The sequence below is a fragment of the Crinia signifera genome, chromosome 3 (assembly GCF_055691185.1).
Source record: "Crinia signifera chromosome 3, ASM5569118v1, whole genome shotgun sequence".
NCBI classification, from domain to species: Eukaryota; Metazoa; Chordata; class Amphibia; order Anura; family Myobatrachidae; genus Crinia; species Crinia signifera.
In genome coordinates, this window is record NC_139219.1 from 70,951,080 (window position 1) to 70,965,362 (window position 14,283).

The 14,283-nt window shown below is 41.1% G+C and overlaps 1 protein-coding gene across 2 annotated transcripts in view; it reads right to left on the bottom strand.

Annotated features, from left to right (window-relative positions):
• Nucleotides 1-14,283, bottom strand: part of ABHD12 (abhydrolase domain containing 12, lysophospholipase) — a 94,982-nt gene that overhangs the window by 18,260 nt on the left and 62,439 nt on the right. For both annotated transcript variants that reach the window (XM_083175971.1, XM_083175970.1), the window contains 5 exons: nt 13,644-13,749; nt 11,249-11,368; nt 7,926-7,956; nt 6,015-6,060; nt 1,011-1,140 (listed from right to left, as the gene is read on the bottom strand). In XM_083175971.1, the coding sequence (XP_083032097.1) occupies nt 1,011-1,140; nt 6,015-6,060; nt 7,926-7,956; nt 11,249-11,368; nt 13,644-13,749 (433 nt within the window). The remainder of the gene's footprint in view (nt 1-1,010; nt 1,141-6,014; nt 6,061-7,925; nt 7,957-11,248; nt 11,369-13,643; nt 13,750-14,283) is intronic.

Sequence of the window (14,283 nt, forward strand, 5' to 3'; positions counted from 1 at the left end):
TGTGGGGGGGGGGGGGGGGGGGTGTGTGTGTGAGCTGTCAGGGGACGCGGTTAGGGAGCCGCTGCACTGGTCCTGCTCATGCATATGTAATAAGCGGGACAAGTTTGCAGTGAATATTAATGAGCAGCTCCCTGCCCCCTGCTGGTGTCTGTGTAAAAAAAAAAAAATATATATATATATATATATATATATATATATATTTTAAATTAAGATAGATATTCATGTACAGCAAGCACATGTCCAGTTCACCTTAAAAAGATGGCGATTGCTAAACGGTCACACATGGCGAAAATCACGCTGAAAGCAATTCGCCATCTGAGCATTGAGCAGGGAGGAGTGTTCTTTAGTGACATGTTTCCACTTTGGATTATGTGTCTTTGTAAAGACATATCCTGTGCCTGGTCCATAGCAAATTGGATTTCAGAAACACTACCCATGATGTGATGCAGCATCAGTGCCTACGTGGAACGAGCGGTTCCAGGTGCCGATGTAGGAGCTTGGTAGTAGCAGCCAGCCCAATATGCAGTAGGTGATGTCACTAACATCCAGTTAAAAAACTGAAATCCCTGGTGGTGATGGCATAATCCCACTCAGATCAGTAACCACCCTCTATTCTATTATTGATAACACTTTATGAACACCTGGCGGAGTGACGTCATCTTCTGAGATAAACACATGAGTAAAAAGATACCATAAAACAAAATATTCTACCAAAAAGAGAAAAGGGTATTTGCAACTCAATAATGCACAGGTTCTCAAACTCAGTCCTCAGGACCCCACACAGTGCATGTTTTGCAGGTCTCCTCGCAGAATTACAAGTGAAATAATTAGCTCCACTTGTAGATCTTTTAAAATGTGTCAACGGGTAAGGAAGGCACCTGTGCACCTGCCGGGTGATCTGGAAAACTTGATCTGTGTGGGGTCTCGAGGACCAAGTTTAAGAAGCCATGCAATTATGGAACACAGCAAGGTCTTTACATTTCTGATCAAGGCAAGGGTTTATATTTTACCCTGTGCCCAAAGAGTGTCCCCAGATGTAGACTGGATTGTCTCCACTTCTGGCCTTTATCCAATCGAAGACATGAAGGGCATCATAGGTCATACCAGTCTCAGATGGTGAGCCAACAGAGTCACCCCATCCTGCAGGGCAAAAAAACAAAGAGATAGAACTTGTAGCCTTTGGGTAACTTACTATAGATCATCATCATATACAAGTCCAGTCATCCCTTACAAACCCTCTAAACTTCATAGTGCATACAATAAAGTCTAAATATTCATCAAATATTCACAATAAACCTGTACAAATGTGTCAAAACACAATGTATGGACTACATGGAGATCCAAGGGGGGGAGCAGGCGTGCAAAGCTGCAAATTGCATCCCTGCCACGTCAGAATGCAGCAATTCATAAGATGTGATTCTCAGCAAATCAGGTCATCACATTCTGGGCTCCAGGGAGAATTCGGGACAATTCTCTGAAAATTTATGAGAGCAGCCAAGTATTATTGCTTTAGGAAACTATTAGCTTTTTACAAGAAAGGAGGGACATACATTGGAGCAAGTGTAGGGGTGGGGAGGAATAGACAGGAAGGCATAACCTTAAGTGGTAAATGAGGGATACATGGTGCATGCACGGACATCAGGCTGTGGAAGTCAAACAAACCTGCAGCAGCTACAAAACTATTAATACAAATCATCAAGTCCGTGAATTTAGATTTGAGTGCAGAGAGATGCAGGCTGTGGAGGAAGTGTAGTGCAGCCATGCAGCATGTTTAGGTCATTTGTGCTGGGGTTGTCAACTCAGTTTACAATGTAACAATGGTTAGAATGGAAGCATGGATTATAAAACATGGAAAATATAGGATACTCCTCTTTTCCCAGAATGCCCTCTTCAAACAAACCAGCTCAGCAGCTCAAAGATTCTGATCAGAATGCACAAAGCAAATCCATGTTAAGATTTGAGGGGTGCGAGTGTGATTTTCTTTTCCCATGCAGCACACAAGTACTGGGCAGCTTTATTTTTTACACTGATTTGGAGTTCATTTAGGATGTCCCCCTACCCTTCACTCCTACTCCCTCTGCCACCTCACTGCAGTGCAACATGGTTTTGCAAGGTGTAACACTGAACGTTCTAGCTGAATTCACTCCTAGCTCTTTGTAAAAGAGCAGTAACTGCAGATTTCTTAAAAAAAAAAAAAATACAAAAAACACAAACCAAGCTGAGCATCTTCTATTTTACTTAATAGTCTCCAGCCTAGCATTCTATAATTGGTGCATCTTGAAAGATCAGCTTTCCTTCAACCACATGAGAAAAAAAGGTCACAATGAGCAGATTATTTTTATCCAGATTGTTTTCAGTCACTCAGTAGTCATGCACCCGGATCACATTCTCTCTAGAGAAAGGTTTCTTGCTAAATCAGCACTGCAGCCAATGCAGAACTGTGCGGAAAGATTAGCAATGGCAACACTGAAGTATGCAATCAAATACTAGACCAAGTGATTAGCAGGTTTCCAGTCATCCGGTCGGCTCTCTTGTCTCATCAGTAATTACCATAAGGCTCACAGGCTTTATTCTCGGTCATGCCCACACAGAGGGTGAATTCTCCTAGTTACTACTTGTTACTGTAATCTACATGACACTGTGCACAGTTGAAATAAATAGCAAGCTTTTGTTCCTATTATACAAAAGCAAGAATCACAAAAATTTTATTAGGGTCTAAACATTCTATTGTCTTCAGTCGATGTGTTGCACATCGAGCAATTATATGTACGGTAATCCCGTTTTGCATTAAACTCAGGAAAATCGGGTACCAAGACGCTTGCCAAGCTTCAAAATGGACTCCGGGGAGGAATCCTTGTCCAAGGCACAAGTTAAATGCTGGTTTAAAATTCTTCACGGAGGGCATAGAAGACCTTAAGGACAAACCACACCCTAGACGACCTTCAAAAAGCTGAAATTGGCAAAATGTGGACAAAGAGTACAAGTGTTTGAACACAGACAGTCGTTTGGGTGTAACAATGGTAGCAGAAAGGTTGCGACTTCCAAAATGTACCATACAATAGATTGCAACAAACAAATTAGCGATGCAAAAGGTGTATGCCCGAGGGATGTCTGTAACTCGCCAAACCTGAGCAAGCCAGAAATGTATTAGCGTTCACAAAGGAGCAAGTACGCTGCCTTCCTCCATCCAACAGCTTTTCTACTAGGTATGATAATTTGGACCTTGATTTTATATCTCACCAAAAACTGGCACCACACAATAATCTCCTTTGGTGGTGGCTCCTTGAAAGAGCCTAAACCAACCTGGAGTACCTAGCTATAAGGGTCAATTACATGTAGAGCGCATGAATCCTTTATGTTCTGTATTAAAAGACATTTTCAGAATGATCAAATCAGCTCTGCGGCCACAGCTTACACTCTGGAACTTACGTAGCGTAACTCGCATCACCCTGGGTCCTCGCCACCCCACCATCTATTACCTTTAGTAAAGTTGTGGTGAGCGAAGCGAGCCACCGAGCCCGAAATGTGGCGAACGAACAATGGTGCTATTCTGAAATCGGCTAACGTAAATGGTGTAAGCTGTGGCTGCCAAGATGAGGAAGTACCTAAAATAGTCCCTGGTTATCTACAAATCCAGATCTTGCTGGCATGGTTCGGTAACCTCTCATACCAATTGTTGTTCATTTTAGGGCATCAGGCAAAGGAAATCTAATAAAAACATTAATTTATGTATTTATTAATTTAAATCAATCTTTTTAAATTATTTTTCAAGAGAATAACTAATCAAAAACCAGACAGGAAACTAAAGGTCCACAAAGTGAATATACCCCAGAGTGATATTGGCAGGATACTCAGCATTGGCATAACAGATTGTGCAGATTATGTGCACTCCTGCACACTCCCGCATCTGACCAGCCCTGCTGCGCGGCCAACCCGAAGTTATAACATGTGATCCGATGCAGTGTAATGAAGGACAGAACAGTGATCGGTCCATCGTTCATTACATCTTCTCAGTGTGTACAGGTAATCTGGCATGGTCTGGGGTAAAGATTAATCACCCAACCCATCGGCCCGATTGCCGGTAGTTCTGATGTGTAGTCAGCCTAAGGTTGGAATGATGCGTACCCAGCTGATCAGATGACTGACAGGACCCTGCATTACCAAGTGCATACACACTTGCACAGAAGATATTGCATGTCACCTGGGGAAGGACACAATTGTGGGTACACACTGATACGTTGTTCCAATTTGGCCGGCAAATTGTTCTAGTGTGTATCAATCCTAAATCAAGAGCATAGATCAGTGATGTAAACGTTTGAAGGACAATACATTAGAGAGGCAAGTTCCAACTATATAAAAAGTAATCATCCCTGCAAACAGGAAGTACAATGACCAACATAAATCTGCAAATCTCACCCAGGGGCGAGATGTATCAAGCTTCAAAAGTGATAAAATAGAGAGCGATAAACAGTCAGCCAATCAGCTCCTACGTGTATTGTTACAGGCTGGGTTTGAAAAATGACAGGAGGAGCCGATTGGCTGGCTATCGCTCTCCATTTGATCACTTTTGAGGCTTGATACATCTGGCCCCATGTCACATCACTGGTTGCCATTCCATAAACCATAGTGGTACCAATATTTATACTTGAGTACCGTGAGCAAGTGGTTTAGAATAAAAGGAGCCGTCCATGCCCCAAAACAGCAAAATTGGAGGGCCTTTTAGAGGCTAACCAAGTGCAAGTGGAACAAACTTGGCCAAAGTTAGAGCATTAAGTGCATCAGCTGCATGGTTTACCCTCTTGGAGGCCCAAGCCAAAAATACACAGTATAGTAACAAGAAAGGGGGAATGTACCTCCCGTTTAGGCAATACAGCCAGTAATATGGTTCCAGAATGAATGTACAGCATAGAGCTCTCCCAGAGCAGGGGCCAAAATAAGCATTGTGGGGTAGAACACACAGGACATCTATCAGAATAAAATGTAAAAAAAAAAAAAAGGAAGTGAATGTACTGTAGCATCATCCTGGTTAACCTCCCTGGCTACCGATCAAGGTCACACTACAGGGCACTGCCAATGCAGGCTATCAGAAACAGGAAACAAAATAGAACAACGCAGTCTGAGGTGCCAGCTGTCTTCCCACACAATGACACTTCAATTGTTTTATCTCCTGATCTATCATGTGAAATGCAAAGCTTTTCCAAGTGCCTAAGGTACAAAGAGCTGTGGAAAATACCACTTGCTCCCTGCAGAATGTCTTTTAGGTTTATTTAGGAATGCACAGATATGAAAGCGAGTAAATGAGAAAGTATAGTCGGAACATAAAGTAACTTGGCAGGAAATAGATTCTAATACAACTATTATAAATGATGCCCGTGGCATAAGTTCAACACCATGTATATTATTCATTAAGCCTGCACTAATAATAATGACTAACATGTCCGTCTTCTGTACTGTTAGGCAAATTAATGGGATGATAGGTTATCATCTAAAACTGAAATTGTGGCAAAACAAAATTATTTTAGCATAAAAGTAAACCACCTGCATGTACTGTGCTCCCAACAGCAGCAGCATTCATAAAGACAATGCACCATTATTATTTATGGAAAAACCTATTCAAAACGGTATTCAACAACCAAGACATAAATATTTGGAAAGCACCTTGTTCTGAAAATGTCCTGGCGGAAGACTGGTCATTTACTGGTAGGGTTCTATTAGACATTATATGGTAAAAATAGTCTAGCACGTGTTTGCATGTCCTTAACAAAAAGGCACAATCAGCTACTCAGAACAAAAGCGGAAGCACGTGCTAGAGATTTCTACACTTGCTGATCACAAGACATTTCTATTTTACGCACAAGTTCTAAACTCTGCTTAACCACAGTGCCTTAGTATTCCGAGGCAAGGGACATTGGGGGTTATTCTGTTTGGTACGGTGGGACCGTATACGGGCGGATCGGGATTTTTTTTCATCGTTAGCAGAAAATAGTCGAAAATGGAATGTTAAAGTCACTCACCTCTGTAGTCGAATGAGATGACATGATAGCCCATTGAGCTGAGGACCTAACAAAAGGGATGTTGTAATTAGTTCCCACATATTATTACATAAAAACCTATCTATACATAAAAACCTATATCTATAACCCTTATGCACCTAGCATACATCCTGCCCTGTGTAAATGCTACAAGTATTTCCTAAACAGAAAAGTCTATAAAATCGCATTGCTCTGTAAACAAGAGCCTGTGTAACGTTGTACGGAGCTACAGTTTGTATACATATTTTAAATATATCGGATGAACTCCAGAATTCAGTATTAAGCTCCCTCGCACTTAAGGCCACGTACACACTAAGTGATAGAGGTAGACAACGATATTGATAACTATTTCCCTTGAACTCCGTGGAGCTCCAAAATTATAGAGCATATACTCTGAACGAGTTCAAACAGTAAATACATTGTTTGCTTTACCACTGCCCGTCTTGTTTTATGAAAAGAGTATTTGCATGTACAGACAAAGGATTTTGATAACCACCCGGGGAGCGTTCATCGTTAGTACACTAACCGATATGCACAACAACATGGTTAACGATATCGCAATTGTGTATATATCCTTTATCGCATAATGTGCACGGGGCTTCACTAGTGTATGCACTATAGATTAGTTTTGCAGTTTACCAACTGGCTTATAATAAACTGGTGTTATGGCTATCATCAATTCATATTTTACAGCCCACTCACTCCTAAAATAACTTGTTTATTTAGGCTTCTGCAAGTAGACGTTCTGCACATTTGATCACAAAATAATGTTCTATCCATAAGAGGCATATTTACATTAGACATTGAATTGATCATTCCTAAACCTTTCTATTCCACCTGTGTCAAAGTGCAGAAGACACGACTGCGGCTGATGGTCAGCCTCAGACTGCGCGGAACAGCAGTACTTATGTAACAAATTTGCGGTCGGAATGACTGATGTGCTTCTCTGAATAGTTCATTATCAACTCCGTATTATTGCACAAAGGTACCTGGTGTTTATATAATATTTGTAAAGTATCGGCAGGACACCATTATTAAAGCAATTACTTTAATTAGAAAGGTTTAGGAGACCGTGCTGAAAGAAAGGAGATTGGGCACTAATGACACTTGTGTTGAGTACTGAAAGGGAGGTGTATCAGGCCTTGGTGAGCAGCCGACCAACGCCTGTCATTTATCTAGAAAAGGGTTTGAACTGATAGAAGCTGATCGCTTAGGGCAACTTCTGCACTGTATCTCTCGCCAAGACTTCATACATCTCCCCTTGAGACGTTTTATATATGGCAACATTTATTGTGCAGAGAACATCGGGAGTAAGTAGATCTAATTCAGGCATGTCCAAACTGTGGCCCTCCAGATGTTAGAAACAGAATTTGACGGCAGATGAGAACCATTTGGCCCATCTAGTCTGCCCCTTTTTTTATCCTGATCTAATCTTTCAACCACAAAAGTAAAAAACACCCTGTTAGTGTCACACTACTAATTCACTACCAAAGGCAAAGCAGCTTTGAAAGCAAAAAAGTAGTCTTTAGTTCAGGAAGAATAAACAAAGATTCATGGGAAAAAAATGGAATATAATTCACTCCCATCTTTGCAGGACTGGCAGGAATTATGAGGACTTACGGAGTATACACCTGAAGTCAGCCCTGCATACTGTTACATAGAAGCAGCTGCTGCAGAGTGCATAGGGGGCACGCTGGTTACCCGACACTGCTTTAATGGCATTTGCCTCTCCCCCCCCCAACCACACACACACACACACACACACTGCTGTTCCCCTTCAGGCTTTCATTATTACTAAAGTCAGTTACTACAAGGAAATGGAATAAATCTCAACAAAATATCCCAAATCAAATGAAAAAAGAATATAGTAGAATAGATAAATACAACAAATACCTTATATAACTGTACTCTGTGATCACCTCCTCTGTGGAAATAAACATACACACTATTAATGAACAAATCTGTTTTTATGAAAACCTCCTGGTGACATTGGAGAAATATATGATTCTTTTATCAATCTAAAGGCCCCCCATATACCTACGTGTTTTGGGATGTTTTCACCCGATTCCGACAGATTGGGCCGAGAAATCGGCCCAAATTGTATGTGTTTGACATCACATATGATCCAATGTGCGCTCCTGTGTGTATTGGACCGGAGGGCGGACCTGCCTGCACGTCCGACCTCAGACTCGGCCCTACTCCCTGGGGATCCCCTATATTTTTTGACCTCTGAATTTCTAAAACCAGGACCGGTACTTTGAGCCTGGGGCTGGTTATGCGCAGGAGGGGGGACCCCACGCTGGTTTAAAAAAATATATATTTACACATTTTTTGGGACAGAACCATACACAGATCACAATGGTCTGTGCAGGTTTCTAAAAAACTTGACATGCTGAACTGGGTCTATTTGTTTTGCGATTTTTGGTAACATTTTCCCAAAAAAATCAAATACTATTAAATTTGTTAGTTGTATACTTTTTAATGGGAAAACATATGGACGCAAATTAAAGTGTGAGAAAAAAAAAAAAAAGACAGGTCAGAATGTGCTTTTTTTTTTGGGTTTTTTTGTGGCAAAAAGTGAATTTTTCACCGCAAATCGGACCCTATTAAAATAGAGATTTCCTAAAATCATGCAAATCGGCCTGTTTTTTTAATAAAAATTGCAAAAGTTGAAATCTCATCCTATATAAGGTATTTCGGTGTAACCCCCATTCTGTCTGCCCACCCTGTTAGAATGTTTGCTCACACGAACAGGGCCCTCTCTCCTCATGTGCTTTTCTCAGAATATGTCACCCTGATAATTGCTTCAATGTTCAGTCCCCTGATGCAGCTATCCTTATTTACCATGTACTTGTCCTAAATGGGCTTCTACTGTAATACGTTATTTGTTTTTTGATCATTTGTGTATTGTTAGATGCTGCGGAATCTTTGTGGTGCCATATAAATAAACAATAATAATAATAATAATAATAATAACACCCATATAGGCATTTCAGTGTCCATAGGTTGAAAATTGATCAAATAAATATTTTGACTTGGTGAATGTCAACATAACAGAGCAAAAAACTCACAAAATTGCACAGCAGTTTAATGATTTAACATTTATACAGCGACAAGAATTTGGCAAAAAAAAGACACAAAATGACCAGGTAAAGTTTCACAGATTAAAGCAATTAGCTACAGTTTGCTAGACGTGGTTATATTTGCAATCCAGGACAGTCTTCAAAGGGTCCAAACTAAACCCCAGTGATGAGATCTGCTTGTAAGGCAAAGCATGGTCCACAGCCCACATTAATACTAACCAGCATTGTTATCAGTACCCAATCAACATTTCTAAACAGCCAATTCCCTAGGAGACTTCTATAGAAAGGGCACCAAAGATTACATTAAGCAGTCAATCGCAGTCTGCCCAGAGGAAAACACATCTCTTATATGCAATTAAAGAATGTCCTTAGAGTCCAAATTAAAACTCAAAACGTGCACGGCTGAAGCTTTCACAAAGTCGCTTCATAGTTGCATATCAAACCTGTCGGCACAGTCCATTACTGCCCAATCTCAGCCTCAAAAACCAACTATTACTATTTAAAATGTAAACAGATGGATTATAGGGAGCCCAATCTGCCAAATACCCAAACGAATACCAAAGATTGCTCATACACCTCCCAAATACCAGACTGCCCCTGAACTCTACTGGGCATGCGAACTCACCCAAACACTGGATTGCGCTGAACACCCGAATCCATGAGAGCCCAAACTCTCCTGAACACCAGAGTCCCTGAAAGCCCAAACTTGCCCAAAGGCACCAGAACCCATGAGCGTGCGAACGCACCCGAACAATTGAGCGCGTCACAAATATCCAAGCGCCTGAATGCACCCAAACAGCAAAATCCAAGAGTGCCCGTGCATGTCCGAACAATCCCGTGAACACACGCGAACACATGAATCCCTGAGCGCCAAGACTTGCCCTAATGCGCCCATGTAAACACAGCAGAACATCTGAGCTCCCAAACTCGCCCGAACACTTGAGCATGTGGATGCGCCCGAGTGCACCAGCTCCCAAATAGCCAACCATGAAAACACGTGCTCGGATATCGGAGCATTGGAACGTGGATGAACACTTGAATCCATGAGTGCCTGAGTGTGTGAACACGCCCAAACATACAAAAATCCATGAGTGCCCAAGTGCACGAATACCCAGGAACACCCGAATTAATGAGCGTCCAAAATCCTGAGAGCGTAAACACGGTCGAATGCACCGGAACACCTGAGCGCCCAAACTCACAAAACATGCTAAAACACCCGCCCGAGCGCTCCAACTCCTGAATACCAAACACGCCAAGGAGCCCAAATATTACACCCACTCAGCTGCAAGTGGGGATATGTTTGAGATATGTCTGATTCTTGCTATGAATCACTAGATGCATATGGAGTTGGAATGACAAAACTCAAATACGTACTTAATTTAATGACATGTAGATACAGATATACCACACACAAGAATTTGCCTCATACTGTGCTCTGTAGTGAGGTTATTAATAAGATAATACAGTTGGAGCCCCTCTCAACTTTGTTACTTAGGTAGTAGCCCACCAAGCAATACAATACATAGAACAATACAGTAGGGATTAGCAGAGTAATCCTATTACTCACGTAATCCTATTAAAGGGCTAAATGAGGAGGGCTCCATCTGTATACTATGCTACAAAAGGTCTGAAGGCCGGATGTCCAGGTGGGAGTAGTATTGCTAAGGGAGGGGTATATTACATAAACAGGTCAGCCAACTAAATACAGTTGCTTGGTAACAGAACTCCCTACCAGTTACATTACATTTCAGGGACACATTAGCTGCCTGGCAAAACAGAGTGGGTCACACCTCTGATTACCAGGTGTGAGGATGGGCAGCATGGCCGGGAAATAGCACTGTACAGAATACTGCCACCAGCAGGGTTGCCAAAACATTGGCAGAGCTCTCCAGTGCTATTGACCCAGAAAGCAGCATGGGGTGAGTGCAGGGAGGAAGGGCTCTGGACTCAGGGCAACAATCTTCAAATGCCTGTTCCTGGAGAACTATTTTCACATAACTAATATAGAATTAATCAGTTAAGAAGCAGAAAGAAACATATTAACCTGAACCCTGAGGTTTTCAGCGGATTAAAAGGAAACAAAAACCTGGAAATGAAAAATTAAATAGGATTTCCACAAGAAGAAGTGCTCACCGAGTTCCTGCATTCCCATGTAAGTAAAGGATGACAGGATAGTTTGTAGACATCACTTCCTCGTACCACGCTTGGTCCTTTTCCTGAGCATCCTTCCACAGGACTGCGGGGAGGGTGTGCCTGGAATCACACATTACACACATTTACAATACAGTGCACCAGGCATTTTAATAATCTAAAAGCTGTAGGTATCCAATATTGTCACATATGGTTCAATGAATAATAATAATAATAATAATATCATCATCAAGTATAGTTCAAATTGTGCTCAAATATCTATGGAGTGCAACTCCCATCAGAACCTGTCAGCCAGCGGTCCATTCTGGAAGTTGTCAAATGTAGAATTAACCCATCCGAGCCAACTGAATTATATTGAAGATTTCATGTACCGGGTTAAAATTGAATATGCTATGCAAACAATGTATAAATATGTATAGAAATACATTTATAGTCACTAGGATTCCTGTCTTACACCTCTCCCACCCGTTACGTTCCATGTAGATCAAGGGATGGGCAGCTGCCAAAGCACCATGCTGGTAAGGATTTCCTACAATACATAAATCCACTTCTCAGGAAATAATGGGGACCAAGAAGACTAACCCAAAGACAGGCGGCCATCCCTTGTCCGGTCGCTTTCCAGTAATAAAAATGGCAAACATGGCAGCAAGCTGTCACACCATGACTAGTAACTTTAGGATCATTGGTAAGCTTTCAATGACAAAAACAATCCCTTAAACCAGGGGTCCTCACACTATTTTGCTGTGGGACCCCACCGGACAATAAAAATAATTACAGGATCCCAGCAAGTGACTGCAGAAGGTCATCACATCATGTGTAGTCAGCAGACAGCACAAACATGGCAGTAAATTAGGGGAGGAGTCTAAAATAACAGACAATTCTGCTTATATTTCAGACTCCTTGATTCACTGACTGAGATTAGAAAAGTCATCAGCCTGATGGTCAGCAACATGGAGTCGCGACCCCATGCTGAGAAGGTCAGGACCCACAGTTTGAGAACCGCTGCCTTAAACTAATGCACACTATTAATATTAATTGCACAGAATAATAATAATTGCTGGGCGTTAACTTGTCTCAATATAAACGAGATAAAAAGACAACTAAATCCACATACAATAAGCCAAATGGCAGTCATCAAGAACTATAAAAATAAGATCGAAAACACAGGCATTTATTGGAAGGTTCATTGCTATAACCCCAGTTTATCTGCTTGATGTCTCATTCGTTTTATAGCCCATGATACTAATTCAAACACATCTGACAAACGGATTTTCTGCCTGCAGCAAAACGATACAATGGGATAAAGATCCACGCTGAAAAGTTCAGCATACAAAGGCAGATAATAACGCTATGTAATTGTTACTCTGAGATCTAGGGATTTCTGTGATAACCTTGACTGCTTTAATGCTCATCTGTAATTATGTCCTGCTTTTACCACGCTGTAGATGGTTGGTGCCATGCTGGCATTTCAGGATTTCGTTTTGGCCAAGCAAAAAAAAAAATGTAAATATAAATCTAAAACTCTGGTTAGGAGCAGTTAAGCATTTAATGGTAATGAGAACATTACTAAACTTCCATACTCATGTGTTATTGGTTTCATTATGAGCTACCTCAGTGCTCCTAGCTTTCCCCATAACCCATCCGGTTACAAAAATAAATGTATTTGGAGAACTGAAACACAAGCGGATTGACACCGCATCTATGCAGGAGTGAGCATACACTAAAACAATGATTTATGCATCCTTGTGTTCAGTTTAAAGGGTTTACTACTAAAATCATGCAATGAATGCAAATTACCCCAGTGATTTTCAACCTTTTTACCTTGCGGCACACTAAATAAGATTTTAACAATTGCCAAGGTACGCCCTGAGATACCCACGGGGCAAAAAACAAAAAAAAAACCTATTGGCTTCCATATTAGAAAACGAAAATCACACTGGTCCCCACAGGTAACAAAAATGAAATACATTGGCCCTTTACATGAAAAGAAGATACCAGTAAATAACAGTTGAACTGGTGGTGGCTGTAAACTGGTTTGGGCATCTCTAGATCTGGGGGCACACTGGGGGAGAACAGCTCAAGGCACACTAGTGAGCGACAGCACAGTGCTTGAAAAACACTGTTACCCTAAAGACAGCAAGAAAAGCTGTTTTCAATCCATACAAGTAATTCAGAGTAATGTACAGATCATGTGACTGGTGAACGCTATACTATTTGCTGTAACTTTACCTCTTCAAGCCTATGGTTGTGTGATTCTTCTATGTCTGGAATCCAGTTATGCCTTAGGTGTTTAAATAAATCTTATAAGTACTGTAAATTTCAAGAGCAAATCCCCGTAGCTTACACAGACATGAGACACACCATAAGCACATCTTACCATACGCCAATAGATGCATCCTCCTCTGGCTGCAAGTAGAAATTGCATGTGTGGTTTAACCCTTGATCTTGTGGCCTCTTCAGATCAATAAAATATGGAAACCTCACTGAAACACAAGCAAATAAAAAATACATCATAACCATACACACATTACTCGTATTGTAATGGTCTACTCAGTGACTAGGCTTCCCCCTGCTCCAAGTGATGCCTAGCCACTGGTTATAATAATGTAGGATTGTATCCTGATTTACAAAACAAGAGTCAACTGGAGGATCCTGGCTATTACACTCTACTTCATCTCCTCCCAATGGGAGACCATACAGAGCTAGGACACAGTGGGGCTGCACTAAGCAGAAGAGAATTCTACTTCCAGCCATTGGGCTCAGACATCGGTGACTATACAGAACTACCATAAAGCATGACTGCACTAAGCTGCAAGGAGATATTTACCTTCAGGGTACTTCACCATTTATAAACTGCATTACCTATATGGATATGTTAGCGAACCCTTCCTTTATAAACTGCGACTTTCTTGGCATCAATTTACTTTATATCCGAAGTACTGCTAAGTGTATTTAACCATGGTTAAGTGTGAATATATATATATATATATATATATATATATATATATATATATATA